Below are 15,988 nucleotides of genomic sequence, written 5' to 3'. Positions count from 1 at the left end.
GAAGTTTAATAGAGGGGGGTGCATGCTTTTCAATGAGTCAGTCATAGGAAATAAAAAGGAGAAGTTCGTGTTTTTCTCCATCCTGTCTAATGCAAAGTCGATGTGATCTCTTGATTCATCACAGTTTGGTACGTGGTTGATTTTAGTTATTGCCGAGCAGCCGTTGTCTTTCTTTCTATCAAACTCTCCCATTGCGCCTTTTCTGGTTCCGTTTTTTTTTTCTTGGCCCTAGCTGATACGAAAAAGCAATCCACAGTTTATTACGATAACATCAAGCATTGTTAACTTGGTTTGACATGTTGATTCATATTGTGTCAATTTAAAGTGAAAAGTATATATCAAAACAGACATGATGAGATCTAGGTAGAATGATTTTCGAAAAGTACAAGAATCGTATAATGCACAGATATGATATATTACGTCGTATGCAATCATGACTTCAAAAATAATAAACAATTCACTATCAAATAGTAATCAGAGATCAAATGTAGTTGTTAACAACGCATTTAGCTCTATAAATGAAGTATGCCTGTGATAATCTGCAAATATACTGTATATCACATAAATTTCGCAACATTTCATCATGAAAAAAAAAAAACTGAAAGATTTTGTATTTTAATGGTGTAAAAACTCCGAAACTTGGAATGTTTTTTTTTTTTAATGCTATTAGTATTTGCATACAATCTATCTAGCTATAATACAAGTTAATTTAAAATCATAGAATTGTACAACATCCTTTACTTGGTTTTTCATTATTTAATAAACTTGTTCGAACAGCAAATTCAAAAATATCATCTACACCTTCACCAGTTAAAGCTGAACTTTCTAAATATTTTTTAGCTCCTATCACATCAGCCATATTTTGACCTTCATCAAATTGAACAAAATTAATTCTATCATTAACATCGGTTCTTAAATCTTTTTTCAATCCACATAATAGATATGGAGTATTTGGACAATATTTTTTAACTTCAACAACCCATTTACTTCGAGCATTATCTAGTGAATCAGGTGTATCTAAACTAAAAGCAATTAAAATTATATGGGAATTATTATAACTTAATGGTCTTAATCTTTCATATTCTTCTTGCCCTGCTGTATCCCAAAGTGCTAATTGTACAGGTTTACCATCAATCCTACAATCAGTGACATAATTTTCAAATACTGTAGGATGATATTCTGAAGGAAATTCTCCTAATGTGAATACATAAAGTAGTGATGTTTTACCACATGCTCCATCTCCTACTATAACTAATTTTCTTTTAACTGGATTTGACATATTATGATATTACAAACTGACCAACAAAGTGTATATGTGTGTGTGTGTGTGTGTTAAATGTGTCAGTGGATGTTCAAATTCAAATTCAAATTCAAATGAAATTGATTTGTTTTTCTTGTCGTGTTAGTTTTCTATTTTTTTTTTTTCTTTTTGTTTCTAATTTTTATTGTCTTCTTTCTTTCTGGTTCTTTTTCCGTTTTACTTAAAGTAGAAGGGGAGGAATTGAATTGGTTATTTATCCATGGTTCTATGGAAAATACTTCCTCTTTATATATTATTATTGGGGTGTTTTTATTATTACTAAATTCAATTATATTTATACATTAGTAATTAAAAAAATAAACAAATAAATAAATCGTGATAACAATGTGGTCTATTTTTAAACTTCTTATTTATATTTCCACAAAACATTGGAATGGAAAAAAAAAATATACATGATGTTAATATAAAATAAAAACTAAAAACTGGATCCAATTCGCAATAGAGTAAGAGAATCTTTATCACAACGAACCGAGTATGAATAATTATGCAACCACTATGAACCATTATCCATTCTCGCGAACAAGAATCGTCATTAATCATTAATAAACACCATTTCAACAATATTTGGCTTGCATCAGAACACTTCTCTATATATTGACGTTTGATTGTAAAATGAAAGAAATATATTCAAATCTTTAATCCCAAGAATACTAAAACTAAAACTAATACTTATAAACTATACTTAAATCACTCGAAAAAGGGTGAGATTCCGGCACAAAATCATTTATGCTGGTAATAGAAACTCTACAACAAAAAAAAAAATAGGGGCTTTAATTCCATAATTTTCTGCTCAATCCATTGGAATTACCAGTATTGTTTGTCAACTCTCCAATTGGACTCAAAAACGATGAATTAACCCCATTTTGATCACTAAACAATCCTGGTGGTGAAGAAGTATTGACAAAACTGGACAACCCTCCACCATTAACTTGTTGACCAGATACGGGTGGAGGAGAAGCTCTTGGCAAACCATTCAATACAACATTAACATGGGTAACAGCACCAAATTCATCATACTTGAGGTTAAATTGATAAATAGAAGTTGCATTAAATGATGTACAACAACTAATAAATTGATTGATAGACAAGTTTGGCATATTCAAAATAGTCTTCACATTTTGGAAAAGGTTCACCAATGGTGCAAATCCAAATTCAACTTGCCCACTATTCTGTAATATTTGAAAACAATTAAAAGTTGTTGATTGGATTAAATCAACCTCAGATGAATTGGTGGTAGTGTTGCCATTATTGTTGTTACTATTATTCCAAAGACCACTACCATTGGCAGTATTTGTACTAATTAATGATGGTTCATTAGGATTGCTCCAAATTGAGTTACTACGAGAACCAGTTGTTCCCAGATTAGTTGTTTTACCATTTCCAGAATTCATCCAAATGTTGTTGCTATTACCACTTACTGGAGTACTAATAAATGTGTCTGTATTCAACGGATCAGCAAATGCATTGAAGGGACTGAAATTGGTTGAAGATTGAGCTGATCCAACACCCCCAGCAACAGTGGAGCTTGGTAATGTCGAGCTTTGTGGATTTGATGAAACAAACTGGCTACCTGTTGTGGCACTGAATGGTTGCTGAGTCAGGGCAGTTAAGGAATTCAATCTCGATTTACTTGACCATGGTGATAACGTATTACCAGCAGTAATAGTAGCATTACCACTGCCGCCATTTAACCCATTGGTAACCGTGTTTGAAGAACCATTATTGAGCAAATTTATTAAAACCGTTTGAGGAGAATTCATTATTGAAGGTTGTTTCAACAAATTAGATCCATTTTGAAAAGTATTAGAAATAAATTCCGAAGAGTATTGATATTGTTGTGATATTGGAGGTTGATGAGTAGAAGAAGAAGGAGGAGGTACAATAGACTGTTGTAGATTTTGTCCTTGAGGAAGCGATAATGGAACTTGTTGAGGCTGTTGTTGCAAAGGATGTTGGCCAATTAATGGAGGAACAGATTGCAAAGCAGTCAAAGTAGGGAACCCATCAGAAGTAGGTGTAGTTGGCATCGACGTAGTTGCAGCCTGATATAAATGATTCAATAAAGGATTACCATTAACAAGTGGATCATGTGGATTATTTCCAGTAGAGAATTTGTACCTTTCACTTTCAATTTGTCTAACAATATCATCATCATCGTGATCCTGAGCTTGTAATCTCTTTTGTTTTTCCTCTTCTTCTTTCTCTTGTTGTTCTCTTTTCAATCTTGCTTCTTCCTCTTCCTTTTTCTTCTTGAGTAACTCCTTTTGTCTCTTTTCTTCTTCCTTTTGTTTTTTCAACATCTCCTTCTGTTTCTTTTCTTCCTCCTTTTGTTTTCTTTCTTCTTCTGCCTTCTTTCTACGTTCTTCCTTCAATCTTTTGGCCTCTTCTTCACGTTTTTGTTGTGCTTCAACCTTCTTTTTATGCTCCTCTTCCTTTCGTTTTAATTCCTCCATACGTTTCTTCTTTTCTTCTTCACGCTTCAATTTCTGCTCTTCCTTCCTCTTTTTCTGTTCGGCCTTCAACTTCTCCTTTTGTAACCTTTGTTCTTCTTCTTTAGCTTTCAATTCTAATTCCTTTTTCTTTCTTTCCTCTTCTTTGGCCAATTGTTGTAGACGTTTCTTCTCTTTAGCCTTTTCCTTTTGTTTCAATTTTTTCATTTCACGCTCTTTCTTGGCATTCTCTTCAGCTTCCAATTCTTCAATTAATTTTTGAGTTCTATCTTGTGACAATTTCTCTTTATAGGCATTTTTCAATCTTTCTTGGAATAATTTAATGACTTGAATCAAGAATAATCGGCGAATTTCTTGCATTTTTTCTTCTTCAGAGATTTCAGATTCGGTATCGCTTGCATCTTCATCTTCATCGTCATCATAATCTTCTTCATCTTCCTCCTCGTCTTCATAATCTTCCTCATCATCTTCATCTTCGTCTTCCTCGTCATCGTCTTCTTCTTCTTCGTCAGCATCTTCTACTTCTTCTTCTTCGTCATCTTCAAATTCTTCAAATCGTGGTGTATGATGATGGTGGTGGTGATGGGGATTGTCACATGTATGTACTTCAATTTCTACCTTATCGTCTTCATCAACCCATGCATATTTCAGCAGTGTGTTATGTATCGTGGCATTTGGGGATTCTTTTAACAATTCTTCTCGAGCTGTTCTAGATTCAGAAAGTGCTTCCATCATACCAATGAATGAATTGCCATCATTTTTTAACAAATCCTCTGCAAAAGTTGATAAACCTTTTGATATTTGATCATCAAGTCTATTTCCAATAACGGATCCCTCAACTCCATTCCTAGCATTAATTGCAGCAATGTTGGAGAAAAATTTACCCATATTAGAAACATAAGATATTCCTTTCTGTAAATTTGCCTTATCAACATTATTTAAATCTCGAACAATCTCTCTCAATGAAGTTGCCTTTTCCAAAATATGAATACTATTGGAATTTTCTGGATCCAATTTAGAAATTTCTTTCATTTTATCCAAATCCATACTTTCTAACGCTTCAAATAATTTAGGATCAAGTAGTTTATTAAATAGTTGTGATTCATTTGAATTCTTTAGATCATTTTCATCAAAACTAGTTCGCAAATGAACTTCGGTAGACTTGTTAGAAGACGGTTCTCCATTCTGTTGATCACTAGCACTAGTCAATTTTTCAATATGATTCTTGAACTTTTCCATCTGATCTTGAATAAAATTTACTTTAATATCATTCTGAACCTGTGTCGGGTTTAAACTATGCAGTTTCGCTTGTTGCTGTGTTGGTGGTGGCAATTGGTGATTATTACTATGATGATGATTGTGTTGTTGGCTTTGAGCCTGATCCCATTTTTCTTTGAATTTCAATTGCCGTCTTTGTAATCTTCGTTCTTCTTCTAACATATGAAATCCACCAAATAACAATCCTGGCAAAGCATTCAAATCATTTATATCTCGTACATCGTGAATGAAATCAATTATATCATCAAAATGATTATCATAAATATTTTCCAACTCTTCTTCGATAATATTATTTCTTCGTCCACAGTATTTGCAAGTACAGAAATTGTTACCATTACTTCCATTATTATTGGATCCTAAACCACTGCTGGTACCATTGTTTTGCGACAGTAGTTGTTGCAAGTGTTGTCTCGTTTCACTCTTGAACATTTTCATGATGGAGTCTTTATCAATTCTAACTAATTCTAATTTCTTAGATTCGCCTAGGGATTCCCAAAACTCTTTCAAACGTTCCTGTTCTTCAATAGATGCACTATCCCATAAATTAGTATTTGAGGATGATGAATTCTTTCGCGTATTACATGAAGTTCCATTACTAGAATATTCACAGTCGTCATTACGTTTATCTGAATGATGGCGTCCATGACTATGATGATGGTGGTGGTGATGTTGATGGCTGTTATTGCCTAAACATTCTGCATTATTTTCATCATCTTCGTCATCATCATCTTCGTCGTCTTCCTCTTCTTCTCCATCCAAACTTTCGACTATTACATCCCCATTTGGTGCTTGCTTAATAACTCTTGAGGTAGGATAATCATCTCCTGGATTATTCAAATGGGCATGGATTGTAGAAGCAGCAAGCTTTGACTTATTTTTCTTATTTTTCTTTTTCTTTCTTTTAGATACAGAACTTGCTGATTCTTGATTATTTGATACTAGTCTCTGTTTCGATTGATCTTGAGAAATACCCAGTTTCGGTTGATTACTCGGGCTAGATGATGATATTTCAAAATGAATATTATCACCCAACTTGAATTTCGTAGTTGAATTCTCCAGTCTATCCATTATATCAGACATCGTTTTATTCTTACTTTACTATATTAATCAAAATAAAAGTACCACAAGGAAATCTTAATCTTAATCTTAAAAATTAACGCCTCTTGTACTTTATAATTCTCCACTTGTTAAATTTCAACTTGAAAGATATTTGACTAGTAATAGTAGTAGTTGGTGTTGTTGTTGGTGGTGTCGTAAAGGAAAAGCCTGACTTGACTGAGTTTTTTTTTTTCTCTCTTGTTTAACGGTTAGTATGTGGTATTTTTTTTTTCCTTTGGTGGTCAAATTAAAATTTTTCTTCCTTTGCACACTATGTCTGTTTCTCTGTTTCTCTCACTGCCTTTCCCTAAATAAATAAATAAATAAAAAAAAAGGAAAAAGAAAATAAAGAGGTTCTTGCTGTCCCACCCAACAAAAGGAGAAAGACACACACAAGTTAGGATCAAAAATTGAAAGACTACTTGAGAATCTTTAACACAATGTATAATAAGTTCCTCCTCTTTTAACCAATTGACTTTGATTCTAATGATTTGTCTTTGCTCAGTTAATTTATTGACGTAAATAGGCTGACGAAGCAAACCCCATTTAATGCAGGAGAGAGGGAGATAGACAAAGAGAAAAAAAAAAAGGAAGACAAATGGTGTTAAAATTTACATCTATATTTGTTTTGTCTTGCCTTGAATTGTTAAACAACCAAATTCTCTGTTATGACAATGAACGAAATCTACTCAGTTGAGTCCAACACATAGATCTCATTCTATGTCATTTAATTATATTCTTAGTTTACACTCTGTCTCTACTTGTTAACCAATACGGTAGTAAAAATTAGAAATGCCCGTAAGAAGAAGGAAAAAAAAAAATCAATGAAAATAATATAGTCGTGTACTAGATCAAAAACAAAAAAAACTTATATGCAAACCATGATAATTTCTCCACATTGAAAATAATTTGTTGCAACCAAAAAGGAAATTATAGTCGAATTCAAATGAATTTACTTACTTTCCTCAAGCTTCTTTTTTAATTCCTTGTTTTCTTCAACAACAACTTCCAATAAAGCAGTTAATTTATCGATTTTTTCAATGACTTCATAAATTTGCCAATTAACTCCCATCTTGTTAGCTTGTTTCACAGGTTTAACTGTCTTTTCAATTTCTTGATTAAATTCGTGAATATTAATCATAAACTCTGGATCTTGGTGTTCGCCAATTCTTTGAATCCTTAATTGTTCGTTGATTTCCAGATCTCTTTCTCTGATAGTACTCATGTGATCATCACCTTCGGTTGAATCATCAAATCCATCGGTCAAATCCCATTCAGTATCAACTTCATTGGCATCGTCCGGTAATCCTTTAAATCTATTGTAACTAATTCTTCTAGCATTGACTAACTCATCGGAAGTAATATATGTAAGCAAAGGAGCATAGATGATCAACATTACATAATAATTTAAATCTTTCCATGTGTTTGCTGGTAAAAACCAACCTAATGGGGTGATGATAACTTCAATCAAGTTGAATGGCGGAACATACAAATTTTGATCTGGGGCTCTAATATATCTTAAAGTCTTTTGAGCAACCAATGCAAAATATTCATCAGTGGCATTTTCAACAATTGCTGCATAAGCAGTGGAATACAATGCAATCAAGATATTCATCAAAATAACAGTCAACATGAACGAGTACAAGTAGTATAAAACTGAAGCGTAAGGTGGAACCAACTTACCCATATCGTCAAAGGAGGAACTGCCAATAACAGCCTTGACCAATGAGATTAAGATTCTTCTAGTGGCTTCATTCTTACCATCTGATGAATCAAGACCAATGAAACCTTGTAAAAATCCAATGATGACAACTGCCAACAAGAAAAAGAACAAAATGGATTCCTTCATCATGACTTTCAAAACAACAATCATGGCACCAACAAATTTATAGGCATCCAAAAATAATAACAATCTAGACCACATCATAGGAGAAGCACAAGCCAACACTCTGTATGATATTTCGTCATATCTAGCTCTCAAAGCATCATGTGAAGAAAGGGAAACACTGGCTACTCTAAATGCAAAGGCAACAGTTATGATTGTGTACATGATATCATTGAAAACATTCCAAAATCCTAAGTAATTCCAACCAACGTGATAAATCTTGACAATTTCGTCGTAGATGTAACTAATTGTAAACAAGTACAATATAACTTCAAAGGCGTCAATACCTTCAGTAGTTGAGGTGTGGGTGTTGACAACGATGGTGAAAACAATTAAATAAATGATACTCAAAATTATTTCCAACATGTTTTGGTAGATTGGGGACTTGACCCTGGCAGGATCAAAATGGGTTCTAATGGATTGAGAAGCAATACCTTTGTACAATACATATGAATGAGGATCAGTAGAAGATTGCACAATCCAACCTCTCCATAACCATTTGATACATCTTTGGTATCCAGAAGATCCAATGATAATAGTTGAATGCATATCAACTGCCATTTCCAATGCACTAACCGGAGTTGAGTCAGTACCGTTGATGCAAATGCAGTATCTATGACACAACATACTCAAGAATAAATACTTATCATTTGTTTCACGTTCGATGATGATTGCAGCAAGAGTTTGTGCAGTCAATGCTCTTAATGAGAATAATTCATTATCAGATAACTCGAATTCGGATTGTTGCCAGTACCAGTCACAGACTTTTAATAAACAAAAAACTAAAGCCGCGCGGTACTTACGAGATGATGTACCTTCTTTGCCATCTCCTTTCCCACCAGCAGCTTTGTAAACCAAGTCAATGACAGGACCATTCAAGATAGATGAATCTGGTGCAGTGATTTCTTCTTCTTTAAAACAAATTGGGATGATTTGATCAATTAATGACTTCAAATTGGTACAGATTCTGAATATTTGACGAGAATTTGGACAATAAATCCCTTCGCCATAAATTGATCCTTCATATTCTTCATTATTTCTTTGTGAAGGTGGAATTAAAGGATTGTTTTCTTCAAGGTCAGCAAGTTGGGGCATATGGAAAAGTTTATGGTGAAATCAAGAATATAATAAAGTATCCCCTTTTTCTTTTGTGTGTTCTAAACAAAAGATAAAGAAAAAAAAACTTTACAATGATTAGCAAAAAAAAAAAATTTTTATTATACGTTCGTTCTATTTTTTCTATTTTCTTTGGTGATTCAAAAAGTGGTCTTAGGTCGGTCCAGTTGAAATGAGAGATTATCGTAGTAAACTCGCAGGAGAAACTTGAAATGAAATTCCAGTGAGACGACGACGATGACCGTGTTTTTTTTGTTTTTTTTAATTTGCTATTGGGTTTTGTGGTTGCCAAAGGTGGAGATTAAGAAGGAGTTAGAACGTGACTCCGGTACGCGCTTCTTCTCTGCTTTGAGGTAAAGATAGGAGAGAGCAAAAAGAAAAATTGTCTAATAAAACAAATTAGCGCATTCTGCAGACTGAAATTTCACTTTCCAACGATAATATCTACCACCAAGGAATTGATTATCAGTTGGGTAATGCAAACAGAAACTTATTAGTTTTCATACCAACTTTTTGATATTAGCAGGATTATTGAATAGTTAATTTAAAAGAAATAGTGTATAATCACGACTTGTTGCACTTGCTGCACTTGTTACCACCCGTTCGCGTCGTTTATAACTCCCTTTACTTTTCAGAGATACAACAACGCGAATTATTGTATAATTTAGTTTAGTTTGGGTGCAAAATCTAACTGAATTTGATTGACAATATTAGTTCATAAACATGGATATTCTTCAATTAACATCACCATATTATTATGACGTATATCACAAGAATCGTAAATCTTTTATTAATTTTTTTGAGAACTCTCTTCTCTACTTTTCCCCCTCTTTTGTTTTACAACGAGTTTATTATTATTATTTTCATTTAATAGATTAGCTATTTTTTTCAATGTCAATTCACTATAGTTAAGGGATAAAAACAAAAGAAAAATAAAGATCAATTTGTCTGATCCTTAAAATAAACCAGAATGGAAATACTTTAGTTGATTGTCTACCAAGAAGATATTGTTCCTTTTTAAACGAATGGATTAGTAAAAGGAGCAGCCAAAATGGAAGAAATCCTGATCCTGTAACAGATGGTGTTTAAGTATAATCCCCCCTTTCTAAAACTAACAATAACAATGAACTAAATGATGTACAGTATGCTTACAATATAATGACATTAAGAATGACGTACGGTTTAGTTGTTAAAAGAAATAAATATTTAGTTTCACAGAGGATAAGTTCAGTTAATCCTGTCTCAAAACTCATGATCAAGAGTTCTCAAGTTAAAGCACATTATCATCATTATTCTCAACATCAAAAAAGGAAGGAACGTTTGGAACCTTGTTCTCGTCTATTCATGAAATAATGGAATTGGTTTTTGAAAGACACTCCTCGTAAGTTCACACGTTATGATATTCTTTTCTTTTTTTTTTTCTTTTCATAGTTTCTAATTTTGGTTACTTAAATATCTAGATAACACTTCATAGTTAAAGGAGTTTGGATTTTCAATGATCAAAATGATCTACACGATCAACAGCCTCAATTATTGATTAGGGAAGTATGATCTAGCCACAGAGCGACTTTCTGCACCATTCGAGTGAAACGAAAAAGAAAATGCAAACTATCAGGCGATATTCCGCCCATTATCGACCCGCAAATTTTTGTTTTAGTTCATTTCTGTTCTAGAACTTTAATGTTAAATAGGTTAATAGTGATATGTACATGTTAATATCCTAGTATTTCAATTGTTTTTCTTTTGAATTAATTTCCTTTTTCGTAAGCATTAAAGGCAATTCCTACATATGCATAAAATTCTATATGCGTAATTCTGCCCAGGAAGTAAAATTTTCTGGTAAAACGTCGTGACCCCTCATATACAAAATCTCATTCAATCAAACAGTGAGGCGCCAGAATTGAAACCCTTTAATATATCAAGCATAAAAATTCTTTAATAAAACCATGTCTAATATTAGTATGGTCCAAAAAAAAGAATAAAACAAAAAATTGAAGTCAGACAAATTCTGAAACTGTTCTGTACATCGTTACTGATGTGCAATTAATTTTTGTAATAAACTACACAAGATGTCAATGATCATCGCATGTTACAAATTATTTATTCAACATAGACAACAATAAAGAGTGTAATCACTCAAGCCAATCTTTGTTTCAATGCCAAACATCTAAGCAATCTAAAAGAATTTAATTTCATTTTGAGTACAAATAATTGAGAGAGACACTACTGGTAAGGATTATGATTTTGTCTGGCAAAACTTACAAACTCAAAATAACAATACTGCATGCTACCAATTTGTAGGAGTAAGGTATCTTTTGCTATTGTATTTTTAATTTTTCTTTTTTTTGTTTTGCTTTCAAGCTTAAACCTTGCAAAATTTGTTAAAACTGACAATTCATTTTGTGTGTTTTGGTTTCTTTTACAATTTAGACGATCTGCTATTCATGTAATCTTTTATTTTATGTTCGTATGTGAAATATAAATTTAATGGCGTAGGTAGTGCGTCCTTGGAGCTTCGGTTCAGTATACAGTGAGAAATAAATTCCGCTCACTACGGTAATGCAGGGTTAGAAACTGATGTCGCTATAGAAAGAAAGAATATACAAATGCAATACATCACAAAACCACTTCTGATTATTTTAGTCTTCATGCTTTACGATATCTTTGTTACTCAGGAAAAAAGAAAACTGTATTAATGAACAGAGATTAACCTTCTCAGTTACATAATCTTAATAATAGCTTTAACCTTGTTGCTTGACCATAATGCGGAGTATGATTACTATTATTATTAATCGTGATAATGTTATTGATTGATTGCAGAATAGCTTGTGGTTTGTTATATTGTTAATGTCTAATTTTGTGCAGTCTTTAAGACAATAAACAAGGGGGTTAAAAAGAACAAAGAATAGGACACTGTTTTAAGTAAGACTTGTATTGTGCAGCGGTGAAATTAAACATAGGAAAAAAAAAATTTATCATAACCAACAGAAACCTTTGTGGAACTCAAACTGCAATTTGCCGTTTTATAGGTGATTAGCAGTGCTTACCTTGTTATTTTTCTTTTTGATTAATATCGACTAATTTCCATGCATTATGTTCTAATTTTCCTTGTTAATTTTAGAGTATTTCTCTATGAATTTAGTCTGGTATTTCGTTTCGTGCTTTTCATTCTTGTACTTTTTTTTCTACTTTTTAAATGTTTATATTTATAACCCATAATTCTTTGTTTTTTTTTAATCTAATCATTTTTTTTTTTAATTTCATTTTGTTCTTCTTTCACAACGGATAAACCATCATTTAACAACACTATAGCCATGATACATGATGAGTTAAGCACCTTGTCTAACTATAAAACAAAAGACCTACCCTTACCTCCACCGCCCATTTATGCAAATGAAGATAGCGCATCTTCTACTGAAACATCCACCACTGAAACAACTTCTTCTTCTTGTGGAAAAGAAGAAATTTCTTTGAGTGAATATAGAGAAAGGTTATTACAACGACACAAGGTGTATGATCCATTTACCAGACGTTCTGGAAGTTTATCAACACGACAGAATATACAATTATTCCTACATCTTAACCCAACTGACGATATCACAAAACCAACTACTTTAAAGAGAATTGACCAGGATGACGATGCCACAATTGAACAAAATAAAACGCCCACATTGCCAAAGTTTCATATACCTGCTGCTCATAAATCACCATTTACTCCAGAAGGATCGAATGAAGCTTTACCAAGTCCCAATATAGATAGTGCTGCTTCGCCACGAGACACTACAACCGCGGACCCTGAGGTACTATTTCAAGGGACAGAAGAAAAAAATGAGTACACGGACAACGTTTCATTTCAGCAGTGTGTTATCTCGCCACACCAACAGGAGTTTCTTAACCAGGTAATTAGCAGAAATTCACAACTTGAAGAGCCATTTGAATACGATCCATCTGAAAGTGATATCTTATCTCCACCTCCTCCAATTCTACTACAGGAACAGGAACAGCAACAGGAAGAAGAAGAAAAGCAGTCGCAACTACACAGCTCAAATTCAATCAAGCGCTCGTTGAAGAAAATTTCTGGAAAACTAAAGAAATCTACCAGTGCACCAAATCTAAAAAAATCCTCCTCCATTCGTACATTCAAGACTAGTGTATTGCCAGATTTACCAAAACAAGATTATTCCACATACTCTAATCAATCTAAACTCGAAGATCAGTTATCAACGTTTACTGCTAGATCATCGACAACTTCAAGAACAAGTCCAGTCACATCACCCCAATACTCGTTTACACCGCCCCCTCCATTGCCCCCTAAATCACCACAATATTCATATACGAGTAAATCTCAAAGTATCAACACAGTAACAAATACACCAACTATTACTTCATCTGAATTCATGGCATCACCCGATTCACCATTCTGGAAATACCACATTTTGAAATTTGGGAAGGATCTCTACTTGACAACCAATCCTGGAATGAAACATATGTATTGCAGAAATGCGCCAGGATATTTCATTGAAGTAATTAGCAACGATCCTAATTTGTCAACACCAACTTCCACATCTGGGTACACATTGATTTTCAAAGACTCAAGTAGATTGAAAGATAATGCTGATGTACCATATATGATGATTAGCAAGAAGTCACAAGCAGAAGGTGGTTTCTTTACATTTGGTGTACCAAGGGAGAACTTTTTGAATCAGGGTACAATTATGAAATTCAAAGATGAGACTTCCTATCATGGTGTTTCTTATAAGGAGTACATAGATAAGGAATATTTCCCTTATGATAATCTTAGAGCAAAATTCCCACAGTGCTTCAAGAACTTTGAGGTACGAGATTTACATGGTGTACCATGGAATATAGGTTCAATCCCCAGGGTGAAAGTCAGTAAAGTTAATAAGCTACGAGATAAAATTTCTGGCTATTACGATCATTCACACCAGGGACATCATGAAGATGAGTTAAAATTCATTGGGAAAAGAAATATTTATTTCCATCAGAATTTTATACCCCAAGATTGCCAAGCAGTGAAGTATAAGGAATATGAACCAAAATATGTATATGGTCATGATTATGGTAAGAGCTTCCCTCCAGTTTTGGCAATGTTTAGACCATATGAGAATAACATGAGAAAAAGAATGATTCAGAGAATGAAAAACCACAGTGATATTCATGGAGCATACCTTGATGGTGTGCAAGATGACTATGGTACCGATACCGATAAATTTTACCAGGGAAGTGATGGATTGTATTATGTTAAAAACACAAGTGATGATTTACCTGATGAAAATAAGTTAGGATGGATAACGATTTACGAAGACAATGAAACTTTTGGTGGAATCAGCAATAGAGGAATGTTCGATCTTGTCATTGGAATGACTTTAGCTGTTGGATATGATAGTTGTTTGACTGATTAAATATGTATTCAATCTAATAGAATGTACCATTTGTTTCATTTGTCATCCCCATTCTAATATCTAAAAGCTGCATCGATCTTTTTAACCATATTTTCAAAAACATCCTCTTTGAACACTTTTGATAACAAAATGACTTTCCACCAAAGCTTTGCACCGACGTTATCCTTTTTGATGTTTGATTTATCAAATTTCCATTTTAGTAACTTACTTCCGTTGATCAAAAAATTCACATGATCAAATGTTTTATCGACGGCTTGTCGAATAACCACTCTAGAATCATATTTATAACTATAATCTTCTTTGATGGATATATACTTATCCCAATTGTTTTCAACTTTATTACTTTCAAAAAAACCAAAATTGAATCTTTTAGAGTCAACACTTGGAGTAGTCAATATTGGAATATGATAAATTAAATTTAATTTATAATTCATTTCAACCCAATTTCTAAATATATTTGATGCCATCAAGGGGATACTTTTTAATACTGATGATGTGTTTAAAGGTTTAAATTGTATATTATCCAAATCTTCACCATAATATAATGAACCTACTAAAGTATTGGGCATGAAAATAGGTAAACTTCTCAAGGCAAACGATTTTCTTCTTGCTAGAATGAATGTGTTAGAATGTTCAGTTGATGAACTACTAAAATTAATTGGCATAGTCCATGGAATTGTTTCATTTAGATTTCTATCATAAAGAAGTTTGTTATCATTACAATAAAGTAAATGGTAATCACCTTTAAAACTGTAGAGATTTAATTGATACTCTACTTTATAACCAGTAAAAGGAATCTTTTCATTTGTTACACATGATTGAGATTGATCTGGAAGTGATATAACTGTATAAATGAAGAATAGCAAGATTATCCATGAACAACGAATCATGTTCTATTTTTTTTTTCTTCGGAGTTGAATGGTTAGTGGTGATAACATTAAATGCTATTCTTTTTTTTTGCAACACTTATCTCGCAACCTATAAAACACAGAAGTTTTGCAAGCAATTTCTTCTCTTGTTCATGTTCATGTTTTTTTTTTGTAATTTATATACATTTTTGAACTCATTCTAACTATAACTCTAACAATGTCTGCTACATTTATTATTCCCCAATCAATCAGAGAAGTGTCTACCAATTCAATTACTTTACTAGAAAACGTCAACAATTCAAATTTAGAAAAACCAAACTATACTGAACATCCTGCTCAAGGATATCTCGCTAGAATATCTAATCTACCGGCAGTTACTGCAATCAATGGTATGATCTCGTCTTTTCCTGTAGTTAAAATATTTACATCCAATCTTGTTCCAGTATTAGTTGCTAGAGAGCAAAGAAAAGAAACTCAACGGTTAGAGAAAATAGTTGAATATCAAAGAAAGTTAACCAAATAGATTAGAAGCTGGTGATCTGTAATTG

At 32.8% G+C, this 15,988-nt stretch overlaps 6 protein-coding genes across 6 annotated transcripts; 2 read left to right on the top strand and 4 right to left on the bottom strand. All coding sequences in view use genetic code 12, as the record gives it.

The window, feature by feature from the left end:
* Positions 1 to 715: 715 nt before the first annotated feature.
* RHO2 (Rho family GTPase) lies at positions 716 to 1,279 on the bottom strand (the record flags this gene model as incomplete). The annotated part of the gene is made up of 1 exon (XM_002547361.1): positions 716 to 1,279. One exon carries the CDS (start codon positions 1,277 to 1,279, stop codon positions 716 to 718), a length of 564 nt encoding a protein of 187 aa, XP_002547407.1.
* An 812-nt stretch (positions 1,280 to 2,091) lies between these two features.
* Positions 2,092 to 6,129, bottom strand: CTRG_01713 (uncharacterized protein; the record flags this gene model as incomplete). The annotated part of the gene is made up of 1 exon (XM_002547360.1): positions 2,092 to 6,129. The coding sequence occupies one exon, from the start codon at positions 6,127 to 6,129 to the stop codon at positions 2,092 to 2,094; it is 4,038 nt and encodes a 1,345-aa protein (XP_002547406.1).
* A 970-nt stretch (positions 6,130 to 7,099) lies between these two features.
* On the bottom strand, positions 7,100 to 9,127 carry YVC1 (Yvc1p; the record flags this gene model as incomplete). The annotated part of the gene is made up of 1 exon (XM_002547359.1): positions 7,100 to 9,127. One exon carries the CDS (start codon positions 9,125 to 9,127, stop codon positions 7,100 to 7,102), a length of 2,028 nt encoding a protein of 675 aa, XP_002547405.1.
* A 3,335-nt stretch (positions 9,128 to 12,462) lies between these two features.
* CTRG_01711 (uncharacterized protein) lies at positions 12,463 to 14,571 on the top strand (the record flags this gene model as incomplete). The annotated part of the gene is made up of 1 exon (XM_002547358.1): positions 12,463 to 14,571. The coding sequence occupies one exon, from the start codon at positions 12,463 to 12,465 to the stop codon at positions 14,569 to 14,571; it is 2,109 nt and encodes a 702-aa protein (XP_002547404.1).
* Positions 14,572 to 14,624: 53 nt separating this feature from the next.
* On the bottom strand, positions 14,625 to 15,461 carry CTRG_01710 (uncharacterized protein; the record flags this gene model as incomplete). The annotated part of the gene is made up of 1 exon (XM_002547357.1): positions 14,625 to 15,461. The coding sequence occupies one exon, from the start codon at positions 15,459 to 15,461 to the stop codon at positions 14,625 to 14,627; it is 837 nt and encodes a 278-aa protein (XP_002547403.1).
* Positions 15,462 to 15,657: 196 nt separating this feature from the next.
* On the top strand, positions 15,658 to 15,963 carry CTRG_01709 (uncharacterized protein; the record flags this gene model as incomplete). Its single annotated transcript, XM_002547356.1, has 1 exon — positions 15,658 to 15,963. One exon carries the CDS (start codon positions 15,658 to 15,660, stop codon positions 15,961 to 15,963), a length of 306 nt encoding a protein of 101 aa, XP_002547402.1.
* Between the last annotated feature and the right edge of the window lie 25 nt (positions 15,964 to 15,988).

The sequence above is a fragment of the Candida tropicalis genome (genome assembly GCF_000006335.3).
Source record: "Candida tropicalis MYA-3404 genomic scaffold supercont3.2, whole genome shotgun sequence".
NCBI classification, from domain to species: domain Eukaryota; kingdom Fungi; phylum Ascomycota; class Pichiomycetes; order Serinales; family Debaryomycetaceae; genus Candida; species Candida tropicalis.
This window is presented reverse-complemented; position numbering and strand designations above follow the sequence as displayed.